At 44.9% G+C, this 24,476-nt stretch overlaps 1 protein-coding gene across 6 annotated transcripts in view; it reads right to left on the bottom strand.

Moving 5' to 3' along the window:
- Positions 1-24,476, bottom strand: part of HMCN1 (hemicentin 1) — a 301,086-nt gene that overhangs the window by 68,489 nt on the left and 208,121 nt on the right. For 5 of the 6 annotated variants that reach the window (XM_053391425.1, XM_053391419.1, XM_053391422.1 and 2 more), the window contains 10 exons: positions 22,978-23,165; positions 21,905-22,001; positions 18,298-18,459; positions 16,423-16,536; positions 13,554-13,756; positions 11,784-11,865; positions 9,111-9,242; positions 6,812-6,961; positions 5,596-5,755; positions 2,116-2,240 (listed from right to left, as the gene is read on the bottom strand). In XM_053391425.1, the coding sequence (XP_053247400.1) occupies positions 2,116-2,240; positions 5,596-5,755; positions 6,812-6,961; positions 9,111-9,242; positions 11,784-11,865; positions 13,554-13,756; positions 16,423-16,536; positions 18,298-18,459; positions 21,905-22,001; positions 22,978-23,165 (1,413 nt within the window). The remainder of the gene's footprint in view (positions 1-2,115; positions 2,241-5,595; positions 5,756-6,811; positions 6,962-9,110; positions 9,243-11,783; positions 11,866-13,553; positions 13,757-16,422; positions 16,537-18,297; positions 18,460-21,904; positions 22,002-22,977; positions 23,166-24,476) is intronic. The other variant, XM_053391423.1, reaches the window with a different exon arrangement.

The following is a 24,476-nucleotide window of genomic DNA, read 5'->3' as shown; positions in this document are numbered from 1 at the left end:
GCCGGCGTCCAGCTTTCGGGTCATGTGGCCAGAGCGGTACCTATTGATCTACTTGCACTTTGACGTGCTTTCGAACTGCTAGGTTGGCAGGAGCAGGGACTGAGCAACGGGAGCTCACCCCGTCGCGGAGATTAGAACCGCCGACCTTCTGATCGTCAAGTCCTAGGCTCTGTGGTTTAACCCACACTACCAGGGGCTAATTTGCTTTGGCGGCTGCACTGAATGCTCTCCACTGAACATTCCAACAAAGCCTATTCAAGAAGATCTACCCTCACTATGAATTAGCTTCCTTTGCCCTCACTCATCACAGAGTTGGCTGTGTTGATGCCAGCACTACTAGGAAGAGATGGCATTTCTGAGCCTGAGAACAGCAGCAAACTGGTGAAGAATGACAAGCTGTTAGGATCTTTCAGGAAACTTTTTCTCACGCCTCTCCCAGAAAATGTTCATTGGAAAATAGTCTGCTCAGCCTGACCTATAGATACAATTAAATGAATATTAATGTAATGTCAGGAAACGGCTTTTCTTTTGAAAAGCTTGGATCAGAAAAGCATCAGTTACTTTGACTTCCTGTAGAATACCCTGCAGTGGAAGTTGGCAACTTACCGTATTTTTTGCCCTATAGGACGTGCTTTTTCCCCTCCAAAAATGATGGGGAAATGTGTGTGCATCCCATGGGGCGAATGCAAACTCCTTGGCTTCAGCGATAGCAATGCAAAGCCTAGGAAGCCTGCGCTCCGGAGGCTTCGCGTTGCTTTCGCTGAAGCCCGAAGAGTCTGCTCTTTGAGGCTGGCGTGGGGGAAAGCAGCGCTTCCCCCCATCGCCAGCCCCACAAGCTGGGTCGAAAAGCCCGCAGGAGCCGCGCAGCCTTTAAAGAGCGCGCCGCTCTTGGGGGCCTTTCCCCAAGGAGGGAGAAGGGACTGACTGGCCGAGTCCGTCCCTTCTTCCTCCTTTGGGCTTTTGCGGGAGATGGGGGAATTCCCCCACCTCCCGCAAAAGCAGGCAAAAGCCGCACGCTCTTTAAAGGGGCTGCGGGGCTTCTGCTGGCTTTTCTAGGAGGTGGGGGAATTCCGCCACCTCCCGCAAAAGCAAGAAGAAGGTCTTGGAGTAGCACACAGGCTGCGTGCAGCCTGTCTGCTGCTCCCAGAGCTGCGGGGGGGGGGGGAATCATATTTTTTCCTTGACCCCCCCCCCCTGGAAACTAGGTGCGCCCTATGGGCCGGTGCGCCCTATAGGGCGAAAAATACGGTATATTTTTTATATTATTATTATTATTATTATTATTATTATTATTATTATTATCATCATCATCATCATCATTATCATCATTAATTATTATTATTAAAATTTATTTGATGCTTTCTCTCACCATAGGTCAACTTCCAGAAGTCTCAAGAATCAAACTGGAAAATATATTATAAGTTGGGAGGATAAAACTATGACTGTACAAAAATGATTGTTTTGTGTTTCCCTAACAAATATTTTAATGAGTCTTCTGAGACTGAAAACTTTTAGTAATTTTAAAGCTTCCATCGAATTTCCAGGCAATCGGACACGCAAACACACACACACCTTTAAGGTTAAATGGGATTGCATAGTTGTGTAACTGAGCCTACATTTTTCCTGGGCTGGTCCTCTTACAGCAGAGGGTGAATAATCTCCTACAGCCCATGGGCTAAACTTGGGCTGTCCAGATTTCACTGTTTGACCTGTGAAGCAATTTCGGACAAGCCACGCCCACCTGCCCTACACCTGAACCACCTATGAGCTACATGAAATTCTTCATAGTTTTAAGCCCCAGAGATCTTTACATTAGCCAGCCATCATGCTTAATTCCCCAAGCCTGTTTAGTTAACATTATTATTAGCAAAATAACTGTGTTTCCATGAGCTCTTCCTCCTTTACACTGCCGATTTGATCTTTATTTGTTTGCTTATAATCTGCACCTTTATAAAAAAAATATTTCAAGGTGAAGAATAAAATCAACATAAAAACATTGGCAAATCATGGTTGGTTAAAAAAGAAAACTCATGTTTCTCATTCAGAGAATCATAAGACAGGTGCTTCTAACATTATCATGCTAAAAAAAAACAACCACTTAATAATAATGCTCACCATATACATTGACATTGAAAATTCGGTCTTCTTCCCCCGCAGGGTTGCTAGCAACACAAGTATATTTCCCTACATCACTTGTGAGGGCTCCAGCAATACTGAGGAAGCTGCCATCTGGAGCCAAGCTAAAAAAAGGAATCACAGAAAATGGAATAATTAGAAGCGTCTGAGTTAGGATGTTAATCTCAAGACTGAGAGAAATAAGCTTGAATCGAGATGTATAATTATATACTGTAATTTGCGGTAAACCGAGTATAACGTGGTCAGCAACATGGACCCCATGGGCCGGATGCAGCCCACGAAGACCGTTTTACCGGCCCACGAGCCTCCCCCACGGTGAGTCCCCTGCGCTGCACTAAACCAGCACGGCACAGCGCAGAGACTCATCGAGCAGCGCCGAAAATCGCATCTGTGCACGCACAGATACTAAAAACCGTGTCTGCGCATGTCCAGACACCGAAAATCACTTCTTCACAGGTGCGATTTCCGTTGTCTGGGCATGCGCAGATGCGATTTCTGGCATCGCACTGCACCAGTCCGGCCCACAGACGATCTCCATGGGAGTGATCCGGCCCTTGGCCAGTAAACCTTGCCAACCCCTGGAGTATAACAATGCCTAGTGACCACATTGCATCTTAGAATCATAGAGCTGTTGAGTTGGAAGGGACCTTGAGAGTCATGTAGTCCAAACCCCTAGAAGAGTGACTAGTGGGGTGCCACAGGGTTCTGTCTTGGGCCCGGTCTTATTCAACATCTTTATCAACGACTTGGATGATGGACTCAAGGGCATCCTGATCAAATTTGCAGATGACACCAAACTGGGAGGGGTGGCTAACACCCCAGAGGACAGGATCACACTTCAAAACGACCTTGACAGATTGGAGAACTGGGCCAAAACAAACAAGATGAACTTTAACAGGGAGAAATGTAAAGTATTGCACTTGGGCAAAAAAAATGAGAGGCACAAATACAAGACGGGTGACACCTGGCTTGAGAGCACTACATGTGAAAAGGATCTAGGAGTCTTGGTTGACCACAAACTTGACATGAGCCAACAGTGTGACGCGGCAGCTAAAAAAGCCAATGCAATTCTGGGCTGCATCAATAGGAGTATAGCATCTAGATCAAGGGAAGTAATAGTGCCACTGTATTCTGCTCTGGTCAGACCTCACCTGGAGTACTGTGTCCAGTTCTGGGCACCACAGTTCAAGAAGGACACTGACAAACTGGAACGTGTCCAGAGGAGGGCAACCAAAATGGTCAAAGGCCTGGAAACGATGCCTTATGAGGAACGGCTAAGGGAGCTGGGCATGTTTAGCCTGGAGAAGAGGAGGTTAAGGGGTGATATGATAGCCATGTTCAAATATATAAAAGGATGTCACATAGAGGAGGGAGAAAGGTTGTTTTCTGCTGCTCCAGAGAAGCGGACACGGAGCAATGGTTCCAAACTACAAGAAAGAAGATTCCACCTAAACATTAGGAAGAACTTCCTGACAGTAAGAGCTGTTTGACAGTGGAATTTGCTGCCAAGGAGTGTGGTGGAGTCTCCTTCTTTGGAGGTCTTTAAGCAGAGGCTTGACAACCATATGTCAGGAGTGCTCTGATGGTGTTTCCTGCTTGGCAGGGGGTTGGACTCTTCCAACTCTATGATTCTATGATTCTATGAATGCAGGAATCTCAACTAAAGCACCCATCACAGATGGCCATCCAAGCTCTGCTTAAAAACCTCCAGTGAAAGAGTGTCTACAACCTCCCGAAGGAATCCATTCTACTGACAGTTCTTACTGTCAGAAAGTTCTTCCTGATGTTAAGTTGGAAACTCCTTTCTTGTAACTCGAATCCATGTGAAGATGACAATCATATCTCCTCTGCCTCTCCTCTTTTCCAGGCTAAACACACCCAGCTTGAAGTGTTCAAAATTCCCCACCTATAAATTACCTTAAACCATCCTTATAGCAGTGAGCCAGTTTGTCCTCCTGTTCATGCTAGCTATCAGAATTAAGTGTGAGAAACAGAGATATAAGAAGTAGGGAAGCCGAGAAGGGGAGACAGGGTTTGTTAGCCCAAAAATGGAAAACGAGCGAGGTCCCAACTAAAGAAGAATGGCAAGTTAAATTGACATAATATGCACAACTCGCAGACTTAACCTACAGAATAAGAGAACAAGAAGAACATACGTTGAGAGAAGATTGGAAAACCTTTACTGCATATATGGGAAATAATTGTGTGCGGCTGAAAACTCTGGCAGCATCAAGATAAATTCAACAGCGTGAACAAGTTCTGATGGATGCAATAATGGAATACTGAATGGTATAGTTTTTGCAAAATATGCAGGGATTTATGGTATGTAAAATGAACCACGGAAAGAGAAGAAGGGAAGCCATTGATATCTTAAGGATGTAAAACGAGTGTTTTAAATTGTAAAACAGAAAATTTACTAAAATTATATACTAAAAAAGAGAGAGAGAGAGAGAGAGAGAGAGAGAGAAAGGGAGACCGAAGAAAGGAAGACTGTGCCAAAATAAAAGTGATCCCCTTCATGGATCGCTGCCTTGCCGTGGCGAAGGGGCTTGGATAACTCAGAGAAGCTATGAACTATGTCGTGCAGGGCACCCAAGATGGACAGGTCATAGTGGAGAGTTTTGACCAAATGTGATCCACCTGGAGCAGGAACCGGCAAGCCACTCCAGTATCCCTGCCAAGAAAACTCCATGGACAAAGACAATGGTCTGTATAGTTAAAGCTATGGTTTTCCCAGTAGTGATGTATGGAAGTGAAAGCTGGACCATAAAAAAGGCTGATCGCCAAAGAATTGATGCTTTTGAATTATGGTGCTGGAGGAGACTCTTGAGAGTCCTATGGACTGCAAGAAGATCAAACCTCTCCATTCTTAAGGAAATCACCCCTGAGTGCTCACTGGAAGGACAGATCCTGAAGCTGAGGCTCCAATACTTTGGCCACCTCATGAGAAGAGAAGACTCCCTGGAAAAGACCCTGATGCTGGGAAAGATTGAGGGCACAAGGAGAAGGGGACGACAGAGGACGAGATGGTTGGACAGTGCTCTCAAAGCTACCAGCATGTGTTTGACCAAACTGCGAGAGGCGGTGGAAGACAGGAGTGCCTGGCGTGGTCTGATCCATGGGGTTCACGAAGAGTTGGACACGACTAAATGACCAAACAACAACAACAAAAGCAGAAGAGAAGCATCAAAGAAAGAATAATGCAAGACAGGTTAGTTGGTTTGCAAAAGGGAGTTGGAACAAAATAAGCCGATTTTAATACCACCTTGTGATGAGATGGGCTCTTTGGGGCAAAAAGCAGTGCTTTTGTTCTAGAAAAAATGGCAGTGGTGTTCCCACTATCCTGGCATTCCCCCATATATCTTCCCTTCTATGCTTCCTCGCCTCTATTCCCCTTCTCTGTTTTAACTCCTGCTCAGACTCTGGCTTGCTTCAGAACGAGAAAATGCAACACTTAACCTTATCCGCGGAGATTCACCGCCACTAATTGGTTTTCCATCTTTCAGCCACTGAATTGCAGGTGCCGGAATTCCATGGGCCTTACAGGAAAGCTGGATGTTTTCCCCAAGGATGACGCTGACGTCACTTGGCATTTCCGAGCCGGCAATATCTGGAGGAACTTTAAGATGGTGGAAATGTGTATTAGTAATACCTCCATGTGAGTCCAGGTGTTGATGGACTTCAACTCTCATCTGCCCCTGTGGGCATGGACAGCATGGGATGATGGGAGTTATAGTTGAACAATACCTGGAGAGCACAAACATTGGCAACCCCTGGGTTAAGCACATCTGCCACCCTGTTATGTATGTACCGTGGTACCTCGGGTTACATACGCTTCAGGTTACATACACTTCAGGTTACAGACTCTGCTAACCCAGAAATAGTGCTTCAAGTTAAGAACTTTGCTTCAGGATGAGAACAGAAATTGTGCTCTGGCGGTGCAGCGGCAGCAGGAGGCCCCATTAGCTAAAGTGGTGCTTTAGGTTAAGAACAGTTTCAGGTTAAGAACGGACCTCCAGCACGAATTAAGTACTTAACCTGAGGTACCACTGTACTAAGCTTGGATCCTAGAACAATAGGCAAGTAGGATCCGAGAATGCAACAACTGATTGGCTTGCAGGAAAAGACCAATCAGGCTCCAGGAGGAAGTTAATCAGTCTATTAGGCTGGTAGGATCGTAGAATGCAACAAGTGATTGGCCTGCAGGAAAAGACCAATCAGGCTCCAGGAGAGAAGCAGAATCAGCCAATCAGACGGGACTCATTGTGTAAATATGTATATAAAAGCCTGAGGTTTGGGGGGCAATTCAATCACTGTTTTACAAGCTGTAATAAAGACCATGAAATCACTACAGGAGTCCGAGTATATTTCACACCCTAAAGGTCTGCCAATGTTTGTACAAGTACCAAAGTCTAGTGGAACATATCAACACTGTTAACCACCATGACATTCTGCTTTTTCCAACTCCTGCTCAAAATTGCCGGTTGCTGCTGGAGGGGAAGAATGTGAAACATGCTGTCTGGGTATAGCGAAGTTGTACCATGGGTGGTATTCAACAAACACATTTAGGGGTCACATGAGAGGTAGAGAGAGGGAGAGCATTCCTTAAGCATATGGAACATTCACTAAATGTTATGTTGGACACAAGCCAATAGGAGAGTATACACAAACATACCTTGAACAGAAAGAACGTAAAATTTCTGAGCTTTGCCTTCCACATTTGAAGCGATGCAGGAATAGTTCCCGTTATCCGAATGCTGAGACCTGGCAATTTGCAGCTTGCTGCCTCCGGACAAAATGTGCATTTCGAGGGATGCAGAGTTTTCTAAAAGCAGGGAAACAAGAAGAAATCAGACCGGAGAAGTTTCAGTTTGTTACAAACTGGATCATTCTCACCTCAAACTTGTAAACCATTTCTAAAAAATAAAACAACCAGCCACCATATACCTATACTTAATTAGGGAACGGGAACAAAAGGCCTATATGCCCCATTTGGTTCACTCCGCTTTCCACCCAGCCCCCTTAATCTTAGAACAACAGGCCTGCAGGTGAGTCCCCAATCTTGGAATGACAGGCTGGCTGGGGAGAGTCACCTACAGTCTATGATCCTTTCACTAGACTTGGTGTAGGTGAGTCAACTGACTTTCAGACTCTGACACTTAACTGAACACTGCTGACTCAGGGCCCCTGAATTAATAGGTAGCAATCCGTTCTTTGCTCTCTTTGCCATGTCACAAAATGGCACCCATTTCCACCATTTGAGAAATCCAGCTTTGGAACAAGTTCTGATTACCGTATTTTTCGCTCCATAGGGCGCGCCTAGTTTTTAGGGGGGAAATAAAGGGGGGGTTATTTTTTTTCCCCAGCCCCAAAGAGCAAAGAAGCCAAGACAGCGAGCGGAATCCATCCCGCTGGCTGTCTTGGCTTCCTTTTTAGCCACGCACAACCACTCCAGCCGGGAGAGGCTGCGTGCAGCTTTGGCAGAAGCCAAGACAGAGTGGGATGGATCCCGCTAGCTGTCTTAGATTCATTTTTAGCCCCAGTTAAGCTTGCAAAAATTTATCACCTGCCTGATAACAAGTGCTGGAAATGTAAAGAAGCTGAGGGAACATTCTTTCATTTTTGGTGGACGTGCCCAAAGGTTAAGGCTTACTGGGAAATGATATATAATGAACTGAAGAAGGTATTTAAATTTACCTTTCCTAAGAAACCAGAGGCCTTCCTTTTGGGCATAGTCGGCCAATTGGTGCCACAGAAAGATAGAACATTTTTTATGTACGCAACAACAGCAGCAAGAATACTTCTCGCCACGTATTGGAAGACACAAGATCTACCCACCGTGGAAGAGTGGCAGATGCAAGTGATTGACTACATGGAGATGGCTGAAATGACTGGCAGAATCCGTGACCAGGGAGAAGAATTGATGGAAGAGGATTGGAAAAAGTTCAAGAACTACCTACAAAAATATTGTAAAATGTTTGAGTGTTAAAATGATGTGGGATGTGAAGGTAACATGGCATTTGGGATATGGTTAAAAGAGTTATGAAAAGAAGAATTTTAATAAGGAGGGGGTATGACTAGAATAATATTATGTCAAAGTATATAAGGTGGAGTAAAGGATCAAGATAAGGGAAATTAGAGACATAATAAGTGGAAATATATAAGTATAAACGAGGTTGGAAATGGGTTAGAATTTGCTGAATCTGACGGAGTAAAGAGAAATACAAAAAAGGGAGATGTGGGGAGGTCAGGAAAGAGGGATATGGAATTTTGAAATTTAAAAGTGGATTTATTTTTATTTTTCTTCTTTTTCTTGTTATTTTTTGTCTGTTGATTTGTTTTTGTTTTGTTATATGTGATGTACGTTTTGTAAAACTTTAATAAACATTTTTTTAAAAAAAGATTCATTTTTAGCCGTGGGGCTGGGGCGGGGGAAGCCCGAGCTTCCCCCAACCCCAGCCCCCAGAACGGGTCTGGGAGCAAAGGCGAGGTTGCACGCAACCTCGCCTTCACTCCCGGAGCTTGCTGCTATCCGCAAGCCTTCTGAGCCCGGCGGGAACTCCTGCCAGGCTCCGAAGGCTTGCGGATAGCTGCCTGCATTTGCTCCATAGGACGCATACACATTTCCCCTTCATTTTTGGAGGGGAAAAAGTGCGTCCTATAGAGCGAAAAATACGGTACTTGCAATAGTGATTACTTTAAAATAGAAGAGGAGGAGTTTCATACTACGAGAAAAACCATAAAACCTAGAGGCTAGAGCAGTGAAAGACACACCCCCCCCCCAATTGCCTGTCTTCCTGTCTCTTTTGCTGACTGTAGCTCAGTAAGAAACAGGGTCATCTCTGGAAGCCATATTCAACAACCCTGAGGGTCACCTCCACTGTAGCCAAACACAACCCGCTTTATTTCCCATTTCACATCTGGTCTGACCATTTAAAATGACTAATGGCTATGGAAGCTGCAGAACGTATTACCGAGGGGCTTCCCGTCCTTAAGCCATGTTATCGTTGGTGGAGGAATTCCAGTAGCATCACACGTAAAGGTCACAGGGTTACTGATGGTTTCATTGATCCACTCCAGGTCAGGGCCTTCAATGCTGGGGGGCACTGTGAATGAGAACAATGGTAAGACACAGGCACCTAATAACCCAAAAGGCTCATCTGGGAGAATGAGATGCTCTGACTGGAGACCCCACGCTCTGCCCGCTTTCCTCTCTCCAGCCAGCCACAGCTTCCCGTTATGCAATCACCATAAGCACAAACATAATTAAGAAGCACCCCATGCACAGCAAAGTAGGTTGATTAACTACCGTATTTTTTGCTCTATAGGACGCACCAGACCATAGGAGGAGGAGAACAGGGGGGGGATTCTTGTTCTCCCCCTCTAAAACAAGGTGTTCTGTGCGTTCAAGGTGCGTTCACCCAAAGCCTCCGGAGCCCAGCGGAGGGTTCCTTTCAACCTGTTCTTTGGGTCTGACGGGGGAAGCGCTGCTTTCCCCCACTGCCAGCCCCAAAGACCAGGCCTGGGGGGACAGCCTTTGTAGCTGCGCAGCGCTCCGTCTCCCTGTTCTGGCTTTGGGCTTAGCCGCGCAGCCTGCATTCGCTCTACAGGACGCACACACATTTCCCCTTAATTTTTGGAGGGGAAAAGGTGCATCCTATAGAGCGAAAAATACGGTATATCTAATATGGGTCGGTCTGTTGTTTAAGTCTGCTGACCTTTTACCCGGTGGTCGGCATTGTGGCCAGGCAGCCAAGCCTCAACAGTTTTCCGGCGTAGGGTGGAAAGGTACGCTGCCTTCCCCACTACGTCACAGCCACCCGCGTCATCTGTGCTGGAAGACGGCCCCAGCCAATCAGCTGGCAGGGTGGGTGTGGCCACGGGCAATTTAATCGCTGCACGGCCAGCCAGCCAGCCCCCTCTTCCTAGCCTCTTTGCCAGTCCCCTCTTCCTAGCCCAAACCACCTGCCCTCTTTTCATGCTTTGCTCGGATATGGCCTTGCTATGGACAATTATCGGTCGCCATGTTGTTGGGGCCAGGTAGGAATTTTTTCCACTTGGCAAATTGGGACCGGCCATTTGGTTTTCGCCTACCTAGTCTTAATCATCACAACTTTTGTGAGCTTAGGCATTGGGTAAGCCTTTGTTTGATTGGAGGGGAGGTTGCTGCCTTCGCCAGCCCCTCCCAAGTAAGAATGTCCTGTAAAGGGATCCGGGCTGTGAATTCTGTCAAAAGCCTGGATGTGGACTAGGGCCATGTCACAGCCCCTATAGTATATATACCTGTGATTGGAAACACAGGTTTATCAGTCTTTAACATCAGAAGGAATATCTAGACCATGGGAGCATTTCAGCCCTGCTCTTGAGTTTGTTTAAAATCTACAACAGCTTATCTTGTATTCCTTTCTTTGAATTTGTGCCATTTAGGTTTTTTAAACCTTTTTGTAAAGGCAATACTAAAATTTTCACAGCTGAGTCCTCAACTCTTTATTGCTGTGCTTGGCTTTCTTCAAGTTGGGCTGTGTCTAAAACTTGCCATTTAGGTTTTCAAACCTTTTTTGTAAACTCAGTTTTAGAAACTGTACCGCTGAGTCCTTAATCCTTTATTACTGAGCTCTGCTTCACCTGGGTCGAGCTAGGATTATAATACAGAATTTTTGGGAGTTTTACCCCCTTTCTTTGAATTTGGTCATTTAAGGTTTATGATTTCTCTATTTCCTTCTGAGGAAACTGAATAGTTCAGTGAAATGAGGTTTGTAGCCGGCATCCTGTTAAGGCTGTGTTCAATTCTAGGTTTTTCTAATTTTTACCTTAAACTTTTTGATTTTTATTATTTATTTTATTTCTATAAGATAATATTTCTAGTCGATTACTTTTTGTTTCAGGGATTTTCACGGTATTTCATTTGTTTTGTGTACTATCTGATGTAAGTCATAGGGCGCCCCCTATCAGTGGTTTACCCTTCCGTGGACTCCCAGCAGACAGGCAGGAATCAAGATATAGCCTGACTTCATCCCAATGCCTAAGCCAAAGCACTCACATCCATAACCAATAACGTTGTGGCCTATTTGAACCCGTAAACCAAAATACTCTGTGTCAGTGTGTTCTATTGTTCTCATGGGAACTTTGGGGCTTGGGTGCCCTCAAGTCACTAAAGCAGAGGTCAGCAGACGTTTTCCACAGGGGGTCAGTCCACTGTCCCTCAGACCTTGTAGTGGGCCGGACTATATTTAGGGGGGGAATCCCCCCCAAGACTCCCCCCCCCTTCTCCACAGCAGTGGACAAGCCATGGTGGCTGCTTACCTGTGTCTTGCGAGCAGCAGGGGCTGGCGACTGAGAGGGACAATGAGTGGCGCAAAAGGGCTGGCTCCGGAGAGGGGCTGCTTAAAATGGCGCTCAGCCAACTGTGGCTCAACAAAGCCCAGCCCCCTTCCTCCTCTAGGCAGGGCAGGGAGAAGCCAGGAGGAGGGAGGGAGGAGGCGCCACCGCGGTGTGTGGGGAGGGATGGTGGAATTGGCGCAGCCCAAACGATCAGAATCCCCATGCCGATCCATGCGGCAATTCCCAGACTGTCCATGGGCCGGATCCGGCACCCGGGCCTTAGTTTGCCAACCCATGCGCTAAAGGTTAACACAGCATAAGCTTACCATGAACGTTAAGGTGGAAATTTTTATCATCTCGTCCCGCAATATTTATGGCTTTACATACATACTGGCCTGTATCAGACACCTGAGAATACAAGAAGGAAAAGAATATGCAAACCACTTTTCTAATTAACAGCTTCAATTTTTGGGGGAAAAAACCACCCATCTTGCTAACAGGGTACTGTAATAACAACCACCATAATGGATACTCAGTGCTCATGCATCATCTTTGGGTGGGGTGCGGGGAATACAGTCTTGTAACATGGGCCATTCAAAAACACATACCATGATCTCATCCTAAGCATACTATCTCAGGCACCATGAGAGAACAGTTTGTATTTTAATTCTGAACTCACATTTTCTACGTTTCTGAAATTATACCAGGGCACACACTAAAGCTTTTCTACCATTACCCTAATTATATTCCCGCTCTATTTCAAAAAATTTTAGTTGGTCCTAATAAATATATTCTCCTGCAGATTTTTTTAAAAAATTATCGTTCTGATGGGCTGATTCAGTTGCAAACGTTTTATAAATAGACCAGTTCCCTTTAAAGCTTTGTTTTCTTGTTTGTTTTTAAGGCAAAAAGGCTTCTTCTTTCAATCCATGTTCTTGTTTCTGAATAGGAAAGCAAACCATTTGCAAAAATCGGCTGGTATACCAAGGTGAAATATGTGTAAAATGAGCTACTTACCTTTCCCCATGTATGTCCATGACTACTGATCTTGACAATTTATTCAAATATGCAACTGACCATGCAAAAAAAATCAATACGGGCAGTAGGGAAGCGAATGAAACTTATCTTCTGTGGTTTGCCAATTAATGAGTATGTAAATGAGGCTCTGCTTATAACCCTCAAACTATAGAAAGGGCTTTGAGGCTAGATGATTGGTTTCCCCCACAATCATCTCTTCCTTTAACACTCTGCTCCAATGTATTGCTATTTTTGCATTTAAAAAGGTAAAGGACCCCTGACAAGTAAGTCCAGCCGCGAACAACTCTGGGGTTGCGGCGCTCATCTCACTTTACAGGCCGAGGGAGCTGGCGTTTGTCTGCAGACAGTTTTTCCGGGTCATGTGGCCAGCATGACTCTGGCGAAACCAGAGCAGTGCACACAAACACCGTTTACCTTCCCACTGGAGCGGTACCTATTTATCTACTTGCACTGGTGTGCTTTCGAACTGCTAGGTTGGCAGGAGCTGGGACAGAGTAACGGGAGCTCACCCCGTCGCGGGGATTCAAATTGCCGACCTTCCGATCGGAAAGCCCTAGGCTCAGTGGTTTAGACCACAGCGCCACCCGTGTCCCTTTTTTCTTCTTTTCTTTTTTTTTGCATTTAGCATATGTCAATTGAAGACTGTATGGAAAATGCACCTGGAAGGCAAAATGTATTTCGAGCAGTTAGTGATCTGCATGTAGCTTGTCTGGCAAGCTACACAGGCTATCTATAAAACCGGACAGGTTTGACAGAGTTTCTCTGAAGCTCATGCACGGACTGATCAGCCGCAGGGCTGTGCAAATTGAGGTTACCTGGGGGAGTCATTTTGCCACTTCTTGAGGGCTTCCAAGTCACAGATTGAAGTGCTTGCTTGGTATGTATACACTGCTTGCTGTCTTAAAATAAAACCTTTGATCTTCTCACTCACTTGTGAATTTTGTATTGCTTCTGAATCTCTCATTTTAAAAGAACCACCTTGCCTTTGGCAAGATGAAGACCTAATTCATGTTATAAAAAATGGGCTGCACGTTTTTTTAAAAAGCAGAATAGCATACCTCAGCAGCTTTAATATGAAGCATCTGCCCATCAGCTACGATCCCCATGTTAGATGAGGCTGCAACCATCCTCCCGTTCTTGTACCAGCTGATGACAGGAGGTGGAACAGCATTGGATTCGCACTCTAATGTCACCGGAGTTCCCACTCGCACATTCACGATGGAAAGCGCTGCTCCGCTGTGGTCTTTTATGCTGGGAGGGACTTAGTGGGAGGGAATATAAGCAATGTTATTTCCTTGGCATTCACCAGAAGGAAGAATCGCTACCTTAAAGAGGAGGAATAATAATCATAATCATAATTTATTCATACTCTGCCCATCTGGCTGGGTTTCCCCAGCCACCCTGGGCGGCTCCCAACAGAATATTAAAAATAGAATCAAACATTAAAACTTCCCTAAACAGGGCTGCCTTCAGATGTCTTCTAAAAGTCACATACAGTGGTACCTTGGTTTAAGAGCAGCTTAGTTTATGAACAACTTGGATTAAGAATGCTGCAAACCTGGAAGTAGGTGTTTTGGTTTGTGAATTTTGCCTTGGAAGCAGAACATGTTTCGCTTCCTGTTGAGTGTAAATTGAGTACCCCGCTGCTATGAGAAAGCACGCCTTGGTTTAAGAATGGACTTCCAGAATGGATTAAGTTCGTAAACGAAGGTACCACTGTAGTTGTTTATTTCCTTGACATTTGATGGGAGGGTATTCCACAGGGCAGGTGCCACTATCGAGAAGGCCCTCTGATGAAAATGACGAAAATGCTAGCAAAAAATCTGAAGAAAGAAGAGATGGAAGAATTACAAGTAGACTCAGGAATCGCGCTAGCTAAAAAAATAAAATATTTAGGAATTTGGATGACAACAAAAAATATAAACCTGTACAAGGACAACTATGAGGTGGTATGGAAAGAAATTAAGAAAGATATGGATATATGGAGCAGACTAAAATTGTCATTATTAGGCAGAATCTCTGTGATAAAAATGAATATACTACCTAGATTGTTATTTCTATTTCAAGCAATACCAGTGGTAAAAGGGATAAGACAATTTAAGGATTGGCAAAAAATTTTAGCGAAATTTGTCTGGCAGGGGAAAAGGCCAAGGATAAAAATGAAGATACTAGTAGATAAGAAAGAGAGAGGAGGTTTTGATTTACCAGACCTGACTTTATATTATGAAGCTTCGTGCTTGGTACGGTTAAAAGATTGGCTGACTTTAGAAAACACTGACCTATTAGATTTAGAGGGCCATGATAATAGATATGGTTGGCATTCGTACCTATGGTACAACAAAGTAAAGGTACATAAAGGTTTTCTAAACCATGTGATTAGGAATTCTTTATATGAAGTATGGGATCGGAATAAAAACCTCCTGGAAAGGAAGACACCGTGGTGGATATCACCAATTGAGGTGTTGACAACAAAAAAACATGGAAGGGGAAAGAGTAACATATGAGTATATTACTAGGAAAACAGACCAAGGGATAAAGCTCAAACCATATGACCAAATTGAAAAGATGTTAACAGGGTGGCTACAATACCACCAGATCAGTGACTTATTAATGGAAGATAAAAAGAGAAATGGGTTCGAAGATAAAAAATCGAAATTCCAAATCGAGTTAATAGACTGTAAAGATAAAATTTTATCAAGAATGTATAGTTTATTGCTAGAATGGTATACAAAAGACGAAGAAGTAAAGGAATCAATGATAAAATGGGCAATCGATATTGGGCATAACATTGAATTGGATGCGTGGAAAAGATTATGGAAGGAGGGTTCGAGATTTACAGGATGCATGGCTTTAAAGGAAAACTTGCTTAAAATGATGTATAGATGGCATTTGATGCCAGTAAAATTAGCTAAAATGTATAGGAAAAAAGAAAGAAAATGTTTGAAATGTAAAAAGGCAGATGGGGACTATTTGCATATGTGGTGGACCTGCGATAAGGTAAAAAAAAATTGGGAATCAATTTATAATGAACTCAAAAAAATATTTAGATATACTTTCCCCAAAAGACCGGAAGCGTGTCTATTAGGCTTAATAGGAACAGAAATTAAAATGGAAGATCAAAATTTGTTCATGTATGCTACAGCTGCCGCGAGAACCCTTCTGGCCCAAAGATGGAAAGTACAAGATATACCAACTATTCAGGAGTGGCAGGCGAAGTTGACAGAATATGCAGAACTTGCCAAACTGTCAGGGAGGATCCGGGACCAGGGAGATCAAAGATACCAAAATAACTTGAGTAAATTTATTGAATAAAGAAGAATTGTAAAGAGGTCAAGACACTAGCAGGATTGACATAATACCTCCAATGTATAATAGTACTAACATGAGAATGATGTGCGCGATGGAAACAGGATAAATATACCAGTTGTGGGGAGGGAGGGGGGTCGCGACTCGGCAGAGTCAAAGGGAATGTATGGTGTTATTACAATTTGTTGGAAAAGAATATGTAAGGAAAACAATAAAAATTCACTTGGAAAAAAAAGAGAGAAGGCCCTCTGCCTGGTTCCCTGTAACCTCACTTCTCACAGGAGGGAACCGCCAGAAGGCCCTCGGAGCTGGACCTCAAGTGTCTGGGTTGAATGATGGGGGTGGAGATGCTTCTTCAGGTATTTACTGTATTTTTGGTTTTTATGGAAGCCGCCCAGAGTGGCTGGGGAGGCCCAGCCAGATGGGCGGGGTATAAATAATAAATTATTATTATTATTATTATTATTATTATTATTATTATTATACTGGACCGAGGCTGCTTAGGCCTTAAAGGTCAGCACCAACACTTTGAATCGTGCCCGGAAACGTACTCAGAATGATTAGACATTAACATTTTACCCACTTTCAATATTATTTCATTTTAAAGCTGCAGAAACACACCATAAACGGTAAGGAAGCTCTTTCTTCTGCTTTCTCCAGCGCTGTTTCTGGCTATGCAGACATATTCTCCACCGTCGGACAGACGGGCCCTAGGAATCTGCAGCGTGCGGCCCCCTGAAATGAAGAAGAAGAGAAGAAGAGTTTGGATTTGATATCCCGCTTTATCACTACCCGAAGGAGTCTCAAAGCGGCTAGCATTCTCCTTTCCCTTCTTCCCCCACAACAAAGACTCTGTGAGGTGAGTGGGGCTGAGAGACTTCAGAGAAGTGTCACTAGCCCAAGGTCACCCAGCAGCTGCATGTGGAGGAGCGGAGACGCGAACCCGGTTCCCCAGATTACGAGTCTACCGCTCTTAACCACTACACCACACTGGCTCTGTCAAAGTTGGCAGAGCTGTTCAGACGGGTTATCAGATCACCACTGCTTGAACAGAATTTTACAAAAGTTTCATGTTGAAATGCAACAGGGGCAAAAAAGGGGGTGGTATGTTTTTAAAAGAGAGGTGGAGAGAGATTCATGACAGATGCCATTGCTGCGCATGTAATACACACTGATCTTAGTGTGTGTTTTTAGTTCACAGGCTTTGACCACCACCCAATGAGCCAGACAAACAGCCCTTATCCTATTCCCTGACAGTGGCCAGGCCACACTGTGACTGAACTACTACTCAGCCACACACGTGTGCGCTTGCAGAGACCACATCCGTACATTCCTGCACCCCAGGCCTCTTCTCTCCCGCTCCTTCCATGCCCACCGAAAGCTCCAGGCCCTGCCCTCTGGCAGCAGCGAAAGGGTGGGAAGGCAGTGTGTGTTTGAGACAGCCTGACAACTGTGTCATGGGCGCCTCTGATACCGCGCCCTGTTGTGGGCATTGCAAGATTTGAAGGGGAGCACCAGTCATAGCTGTCAACTTACAGATTTGAAAATAAGGGACCAGCAGCCTTGAAAATAAGGGACCAGCAGCCAAAACAAGGGATTTCGTATGTTCAGCTTCTGCGCCCCTCGGAGCCAAAGGCAGAAAGCCCAGCCAGCAGCCAAACAAAGCCTCAAGCGGTGGTTCCCACAGCGCAGCAACCCGGCAAAGGGGATGCAGCAAGGAAAACCACTGTCCCCTCTCCGCTGGGAAGCGCTGAGCAAAGGTGATTCCCCAGGCAACGCGGCCAATTTGATCGGCACAAGGCATGCAAGCTCCACCCCCCCAGTCGTTCTTAAGATTCCTTATTGGGTGAGCAACGCAGCCAAGCAACACAGTTGGAGCTTCCCTCCTCCCTGACCGGCAGGGAGGGAGGGAGAGGAGCTGCTTCCTTTGAAACCCGGGAAATTTACGGGACATCATCAATAAGGGACAGCAGCAGGACACGGCGCTGGGATAAGGGAGTTTCCCGCCAAATAAGGGACGGTTGACAGCTATGGCACCAGTACTGCGTACAGGCACGCACTTCCAGAAAAAAACACTGTAACAGTGAAGAATGTCAAGATTTCCAATAATAAGTGAGAAAAACAACCCTAAAAATTGTCACATGGCCACCAGTGACTTCCTTGTTGTGTTACTGGGATAGAGGGCAGACTCTGTTCTAATAAAAGAACCAGGTAACAAGAAAGCAACGTTAACTCATCGGCTCTTCCAAATAATTATAAAATTTCTTTCCAGTTCCTTGAAAGGTTTTATGTATCTGTGCTTTTCTTCAAATGATATCATTTTACATACACATGTTATGCCAAATGTATTATTGGCACTGCAGGGACCGATGAAGAAAAACACAGTGAACATAAATTTGGCCTATCAACTTGCCTTGTCAGTTTTGACAAGGTCCTGGGAAAAGAAGTGGAATCACTCAATGGGGGGAAATATCCACCATAGCAGAGTTTTCTCACCTGGCACTATAAGAGCGTTTGTGTTCAAGCTGATGGGTTTTCCATTCTTGAGCCAACTGAGATCAGGAGGTGGGAAGCCAGTGACCTCACAGGTCAAGGAGATGAAGTTATTCACCACAACAGTCAAATTTTCAGGATTCGTGCCAACAATACTCGGAGGAACTGTCAAAAGATACACAAGCCCAAATTTTATACACTTGCCAGGAAAACCACACTAAGTTTCACTAAGCGACTGGAAAGTAAAATATTGACAGGGTCTTTCCTACCATAATGCTGGAAACCATCTTATGCAGGAGGAAAGCCCAGAAATGTGTTCCTTTGTTTGCTTGTTTACCAAGGGAAATATGTCCAGTGCCGGCCCACCCATGAGGCAAGGTGGGGCAACTGCCTCAGGCAGCAGAATCCACAAGGGTGGCAGACCCCCATGTAGATCTTTATTCCCCCCCTGTTTCTGACAGAGATTTTCATTCACCCCTTCTTCCTTGGTGGGGAGGTGGGTGCCATTTTGTGGTTCGCCTCAGGTGCCAAAACGTATTGGGCCGGCCCTGGCTATGCCCACACACTCACACCTGCAACACCAGAGGTGGCTGCAGCGGTGAGCAGCTTTTGTGGCCGCTCAGGGAATTAGGAGGCCTAGCAAGGATTAGGATAGTGAAAGCATGAAGAACAGAAGATGAGCCAGAGTTCCAAATGCATGATTTTAATTTTATTTTATTTTATTTTGCTATTTTGTACACGGAGAAAAAAAATACTTTGGTACTGACTGAGAGCAGAAAGCAAAATATAGAGTCGAAGAGAAAGCCACGGGCAGTAAGCTTGTCAATGGATATGGAGAGGGATCAAAGAGTGGAAGGTTTGAGAGCAAAGTTAAAGAGTTCAGTCTTTGACATGTTGAATTTGAGATGATGATGAGAGAACCAAATGGATAAATCAGGCAGACAAGAAGAGATGTGGAACTGGATGGAGGGGGAAAGATCTTGGGTAGAGAGATACAGCTGCGGATCATCAAAATATATTAGGTACTGAAAGGAATGGGGTTACCGATAAGGTTACATAAGGTAACCAAGATGAGGTGTAGAGAGAAAATATCAGGAAATCAACAACTAAACCCACAGAGCCTTGGAAATGCACTGCAGTTTTCTGAACACAGCATGTATTCTGCTTTAAGTCTCAAGCAATGTTGCCTTGCTTTATCCCTCATTTAATATTAGGAAAGTAGCCATTGTTTTTAAAAGCAGGAAGAAATGGCAGGAAATGCTTCACATCTTGGCACTGAAGGGAAATAACTCATGCTAGTGAAGGACTATGTTTTTTGCATCAGAAAAAAGCACAAACTGGGTGGCCCTTCTCATAAAGATCCCCAGCCCTGTTTTTCAAGGGAAGTCCCAGCCAAGGATTAATTTCTTACACAGTTTTTTAAGAGAAAGATGGAGCTAAACTAAATGGATCACTTCATCTGAAATGATAGACAGGCCGTTTAAAAAACAACAACATGGAGTTCACAGTTGACAAGAAACATTAAGGGCAAACCAGATGCTGTGTTAAATGAATAAATTGACTTCCCCTTCCCCTCCTCCTCCTCCTGTGCAGTCATGAGGAGAAGCTGGGAAGCTTTAGCTTTTGTTTTTAATAAACCGAAGCTTGTTATGTTGTCCAAACACAACAAAGTTCAACTATGGCTTGCTTGAAACAAGTCAAATTCTAACTGTGGTTTATGAAGCTGGCTAATTGTCCATGTGGATAGTGTTTTCGAGGTTACCAGCATGAGTTTGACTAAACTGCGGGAGGTAGTGGAGGATAGAGGTGCCTGGCGTGCTCTGGTCCATGGGGTCACGAAGAGTCGGACACGACTAAACGACTAAACAACAACAACAATTGTCCATGGGCTACTAATATGAGTTTGACTGAACTGTGGGAGACAGTGGAAGACAGGAGTGCCTGGCATGCTCTGGTCCATGGGGTCACAAAGAGTTGGACACGACTAAACGACTAAACAACAACAACAATTGTCTATGGAGGCGCAGGTCAATTCTGTTTCCAGGGCAGCTGTCTATCAGCTCCATCTGGTACACCAGCTGAGACCCCACCTGCCCGCAGACTGTCTTGCCAGAGTGATGCATGCTCCAGTTATCTCCTGCTTGGACTACTGCAATGCACTCTATGTGGGGCTATCTTTGAAGGTGACTTGGAAACTACAAATAATCCAGGATGCGGCAGGTAGACTGGTGACTGGGAGCGGCTGCCGGGACCATATAACACTGGTCCTAAAGGATCTTCACTGGCTCCCAGTATGTTTCCAAGCAGAATTCAAAGTGTTGGTGCTGACCTTTAAAGCCCTAAATGGCCTTGGCCCAGTATACCTGAGGGAGCGTCTCCACCCCCATTGTTCTGCCCAGCCACTGAGGTCCAGCTCCGAGGGCCTTGTGGCAGTTCCCTCGCTGCGAGGTTACAGGGAACGAGGTAGAGGGCCTTCTCGGTAGTGGCACCGGCCCTGTGGAACGCCCTCCCATCAGATGTCAAGGAAATAGAGAACTACCTGACTTCTAGAAGACATCTGAAGGCAGCCCTGTTTAGGGAAGTTTTTAATGCTTGATGTTTTATTATGTTTTTAATATTCTGTTGGGAGCCGCCCAGAGTGGCTGGGGAAACTCACCTGGATGGGCGGGGTATGTATTTATGTATCTATAAATAGACATTATTCTTTCAAACAAACCACAGTTAATCTAGATTAATCACAGTTTAGGATTTAGGCATAACACTAAGCTGTGGTAAATTGAAATAGAAAGTGAGTTTTTCCAATCTTTTCCTGTGAGCCATGCTACTGGAGCGGAGCAGGGAGAGGAATATGCACACCCAAGGCTTTCCCGCCATAGCTGTCAACTTACAGATTTGAAAATAAGGGGCCAGCAGCCTTGAAAATAAGGGACCAGCAGCCAAAATAAGGGACCTGCAGCCTCACCTCTTCCAGGCACTCCAGTCTTCCTGTCCTCCTGCAGTCTGGTCAAACTCATGCTGGGCAGCTTTGAGAACACTGTCCAACCAACTTTGTAACCAGAGGTTCAACTGAAGAGAATCTGAATCACATGCACCACAAGGCCTATGCAGCCTCAACTTAAGATGGCTCCCCGGCCTGGCTTTGCACTGCAAAGTTTGGAGCAGCACGTGTAACAAAATGGCGTCCAGCATTCAAAAACCCCTTCAGCTTGCATTAACTAGCCACACACAAGGCATGCAAGCTCCACCCCCCAGTCGTTCTTAGACTTCTTATTGGGTGAGCAACACAGCCAAGCAACACAGTTGGAGCCTCCCTCCTCCCTGGCCGGCAGGGAGGGAGGGAGAGGAGCTGCTTCCTTTGAAATTTAAGGGACATCATTTAAGGGACATTTAAGGGACATCCATCAATAAGGGACAGCAGCAGGACATGGTGCTGGAATAAGGGACTGTCCCTTCAAAGAAGGGACACTTGACAGCTATGTTTCCCGCCACAATAAAACCACAGTTTATCACGACATCCAAACACAGTCAATAAAACAAAGGAACAGATTTTTTTGCAACTGTTCTTTATCTGAATATAATCAGCCAGCATCTTAGAAAATAGCTATCTTACCATGAACGTTAAGATTAAAATATTTTTTGGCACTTCCTGCAGTGTTCTCCACAGTACAGACATACCTGCCCGTGTCTGTTATTTGGGAACTGAGGATCTAGAGGGAGAAGATAAAGAAATTGAAACAAGACATTTATTCTAAATTAATAATGTCTAGTCAAATATCTATGCTGGCTCATGCAACCCAGCTAAATGATCAATATCGGTTATAGCTATTACTACTCTGCCTAGTAACTTTATCCTCATCAAATGGTCATTTGCCTGCTGTGGTAAGTTGCCACCACTTAGTAAGCTGTGTTTGTAGATGCTATATTTCAGGTATATTCTAGGATGCAGAGGCTTTTTAAAAAGAACAGTGACAGAAGGAGGAGCTATGAAAGAAGGATGAATATAATTCAGAGGCTATTTGCTGAGGGAAATCATACCATCTCTGAAAAGATGTAATAGCACTGAGTTAAGTACGGTGACACGGGTGGTGCTGTGAGTTAAACCACAGAGCCTAGGACTTGCCAATCAGAAGGTCAGCGGTTCGAATCCCCGTGATGGGATGAGCTCCTGTTGCTTGGTCCCTGCTCCTGCCAACCTAGCAGTTCAAAAGCACATCAAGGTGCAAGTAGATAAATAGGTACCGCTCTGGTGGGAAGGTAAACAGCGTTTCCGTGCGCGGCTCTGGTACACCAGAAGCGGCTTAGTCATGCTGGCCACATGACCCGGAAGCTGTACACCGGCTCCCTCGGCCAATAAAGCGAGATGAGCGCTGCAACCCCAGAGTCGGCCATGACTGGACCTAATGGTCAGGGGTCCCTTTACCTTTACTAAGTACGGTGAAAGGGAACAGGAACTGCCCATAGGAATCAAACACCATTTATATAAGGAGTGCCTAAGAATATTAAGGAATTCTATCTTACGGTAGGGTAGGCCCACTCAGGAGTTGCTGTCCATAAACAGAAATCCAAGAATCACTAGTTGAAAAAGAAAGGTGCTCTATACAAAGCAAATTGCTTCTGAAGCTGGATCTGGTCCACTGGCTACCATTTGGTCATTCCTCTTTTAACTGAAGTGTCTCCACTTACCTGAAGTGTTCTTCCATTGGCTAAGAATTTGTGTTGGGAGTCTTCAACCAAGAGCTGCCCATCTTTCTGCCAGGTTATGCTTGGATTAGGGCTGCCATTGGCCACACATTCCATCACCGCCATGTTGCTTATCAGCACAGTGACCTCCTCAGGCATGTCACCATTGGCTCCATTAATGGATGGTGGCACTAGAATCGATGGAAAATGTCAAGGAGGAAGCGTTTTCTTCGTGAAATTTCTAACCATCATGTCAAGCGTCTCACATATTTGCACATTTGAATGCAGCCTGAGGAGAAGCCGGTAATGGCAAACTATAGTGGGCAATCCAGACATGTTACAGCCATGGCTTTGAGATGTATAACCCACAGTGAGTTATAATGTAGCATTTGGACTTGAGCCATTTTAGCTCCGCTGAAGCCTGGCCAAAGTGGATTGAGAGTGAAATGGAATCTGGATTTCCGATTAATACCCCAAGATGCTGAATAGTCTTACTGTGCTTAAAGCCACCATTCATAAACACTGATCAGGGCTAAAAAACAACTTAAATTCGTGTATTTTAGATTTAAGTATATTGCCGAAAAAACTTGGCTGAATATTAAATAAGAGAATTCAACAGAGGGGACACCTTTTCAGTGATTAATCTAACACATTTATCAGGGAAACACAGTAGCCCTAGGCCTTGCTGTTAATGAAGGCCTAATTAAAACACACACACACCCCTACATGGAAAGGCACTGAAACACAACTCTTTTATTACAAGTAGATACAGAGAATGTTACGTGGTCTAGAATAGGAGGCATGGGTTTGCGTGTTTTAAAAATCCCTGTGAGGTCAATAATGACTCCAAAGGCATAGGGCTTTGTGAAAAAGCAAAATCAATTTTCAACAATTCTCTCACAAGCCAATCAGATATCCCAGTAGATGAACTAAACAGCAGCATGTTTGTGTCACAAATGTAGAATCAAACAACGGAAAAATAATCTCATCTAGAGTTTTTGCCTCAGCCATGGCACACTGGGATCTCACCCCAGAGTCATTTCTGCAAACTGAGAGCTGGATCTGCACATTCGGAAGAACCGCCAAGGCCCAGCCTTACATTTCACTTTCGTTCAGACACATTTGGGGGTCTTACTGAAAGCCATGCTTGTCGCCGAGCAATTGGTGACTGCTGTACATTTTGACTGGTAGGATAGAAGACAGGGAGCCCAACAGTAGGTGGCGCAAGAGCCAATTGCAGGCGGAGCCAAGTAATTCTAGTTTTGTCCCCATTCTGCTGGGACTGAGGAGGAAGCTGACAGTCATCTGAAGGCAGACTGAGGTTATGGGGCAGAGTCCCCCATTCATTCTAATGCGCCAGTCTCTCCAACTTTGTAACTTTGCAATTCGAATTGTTAGATTCCATTTGCTTCATTCTCTCTGGATGTTTACATGGAACTGCCTAGGATCGGGGGGGGGGCAGGGGGAATGATTATGCTGATGACTCAGGGCTTCCCAACCTT

Source organism: Podarcis raffonei, chromosome 6 (genome assembly GCF_027172205.1).
Source record: "Podarcis raffonei isolate rPodRaf1 chromosome 6, rPodRaf1.pri, whole genome shotgun sequence".
In the NCBI taxonomy this organism is placed as follows: Eukaryota; Metazoa; Chordata; class Lepidosauria; order Squamata; family Lacertidae; genus Podarcis; species Podarcis raffonei.
This window is presented reverse-complemented; position numbering and strand designations above follow the sequence as displayed.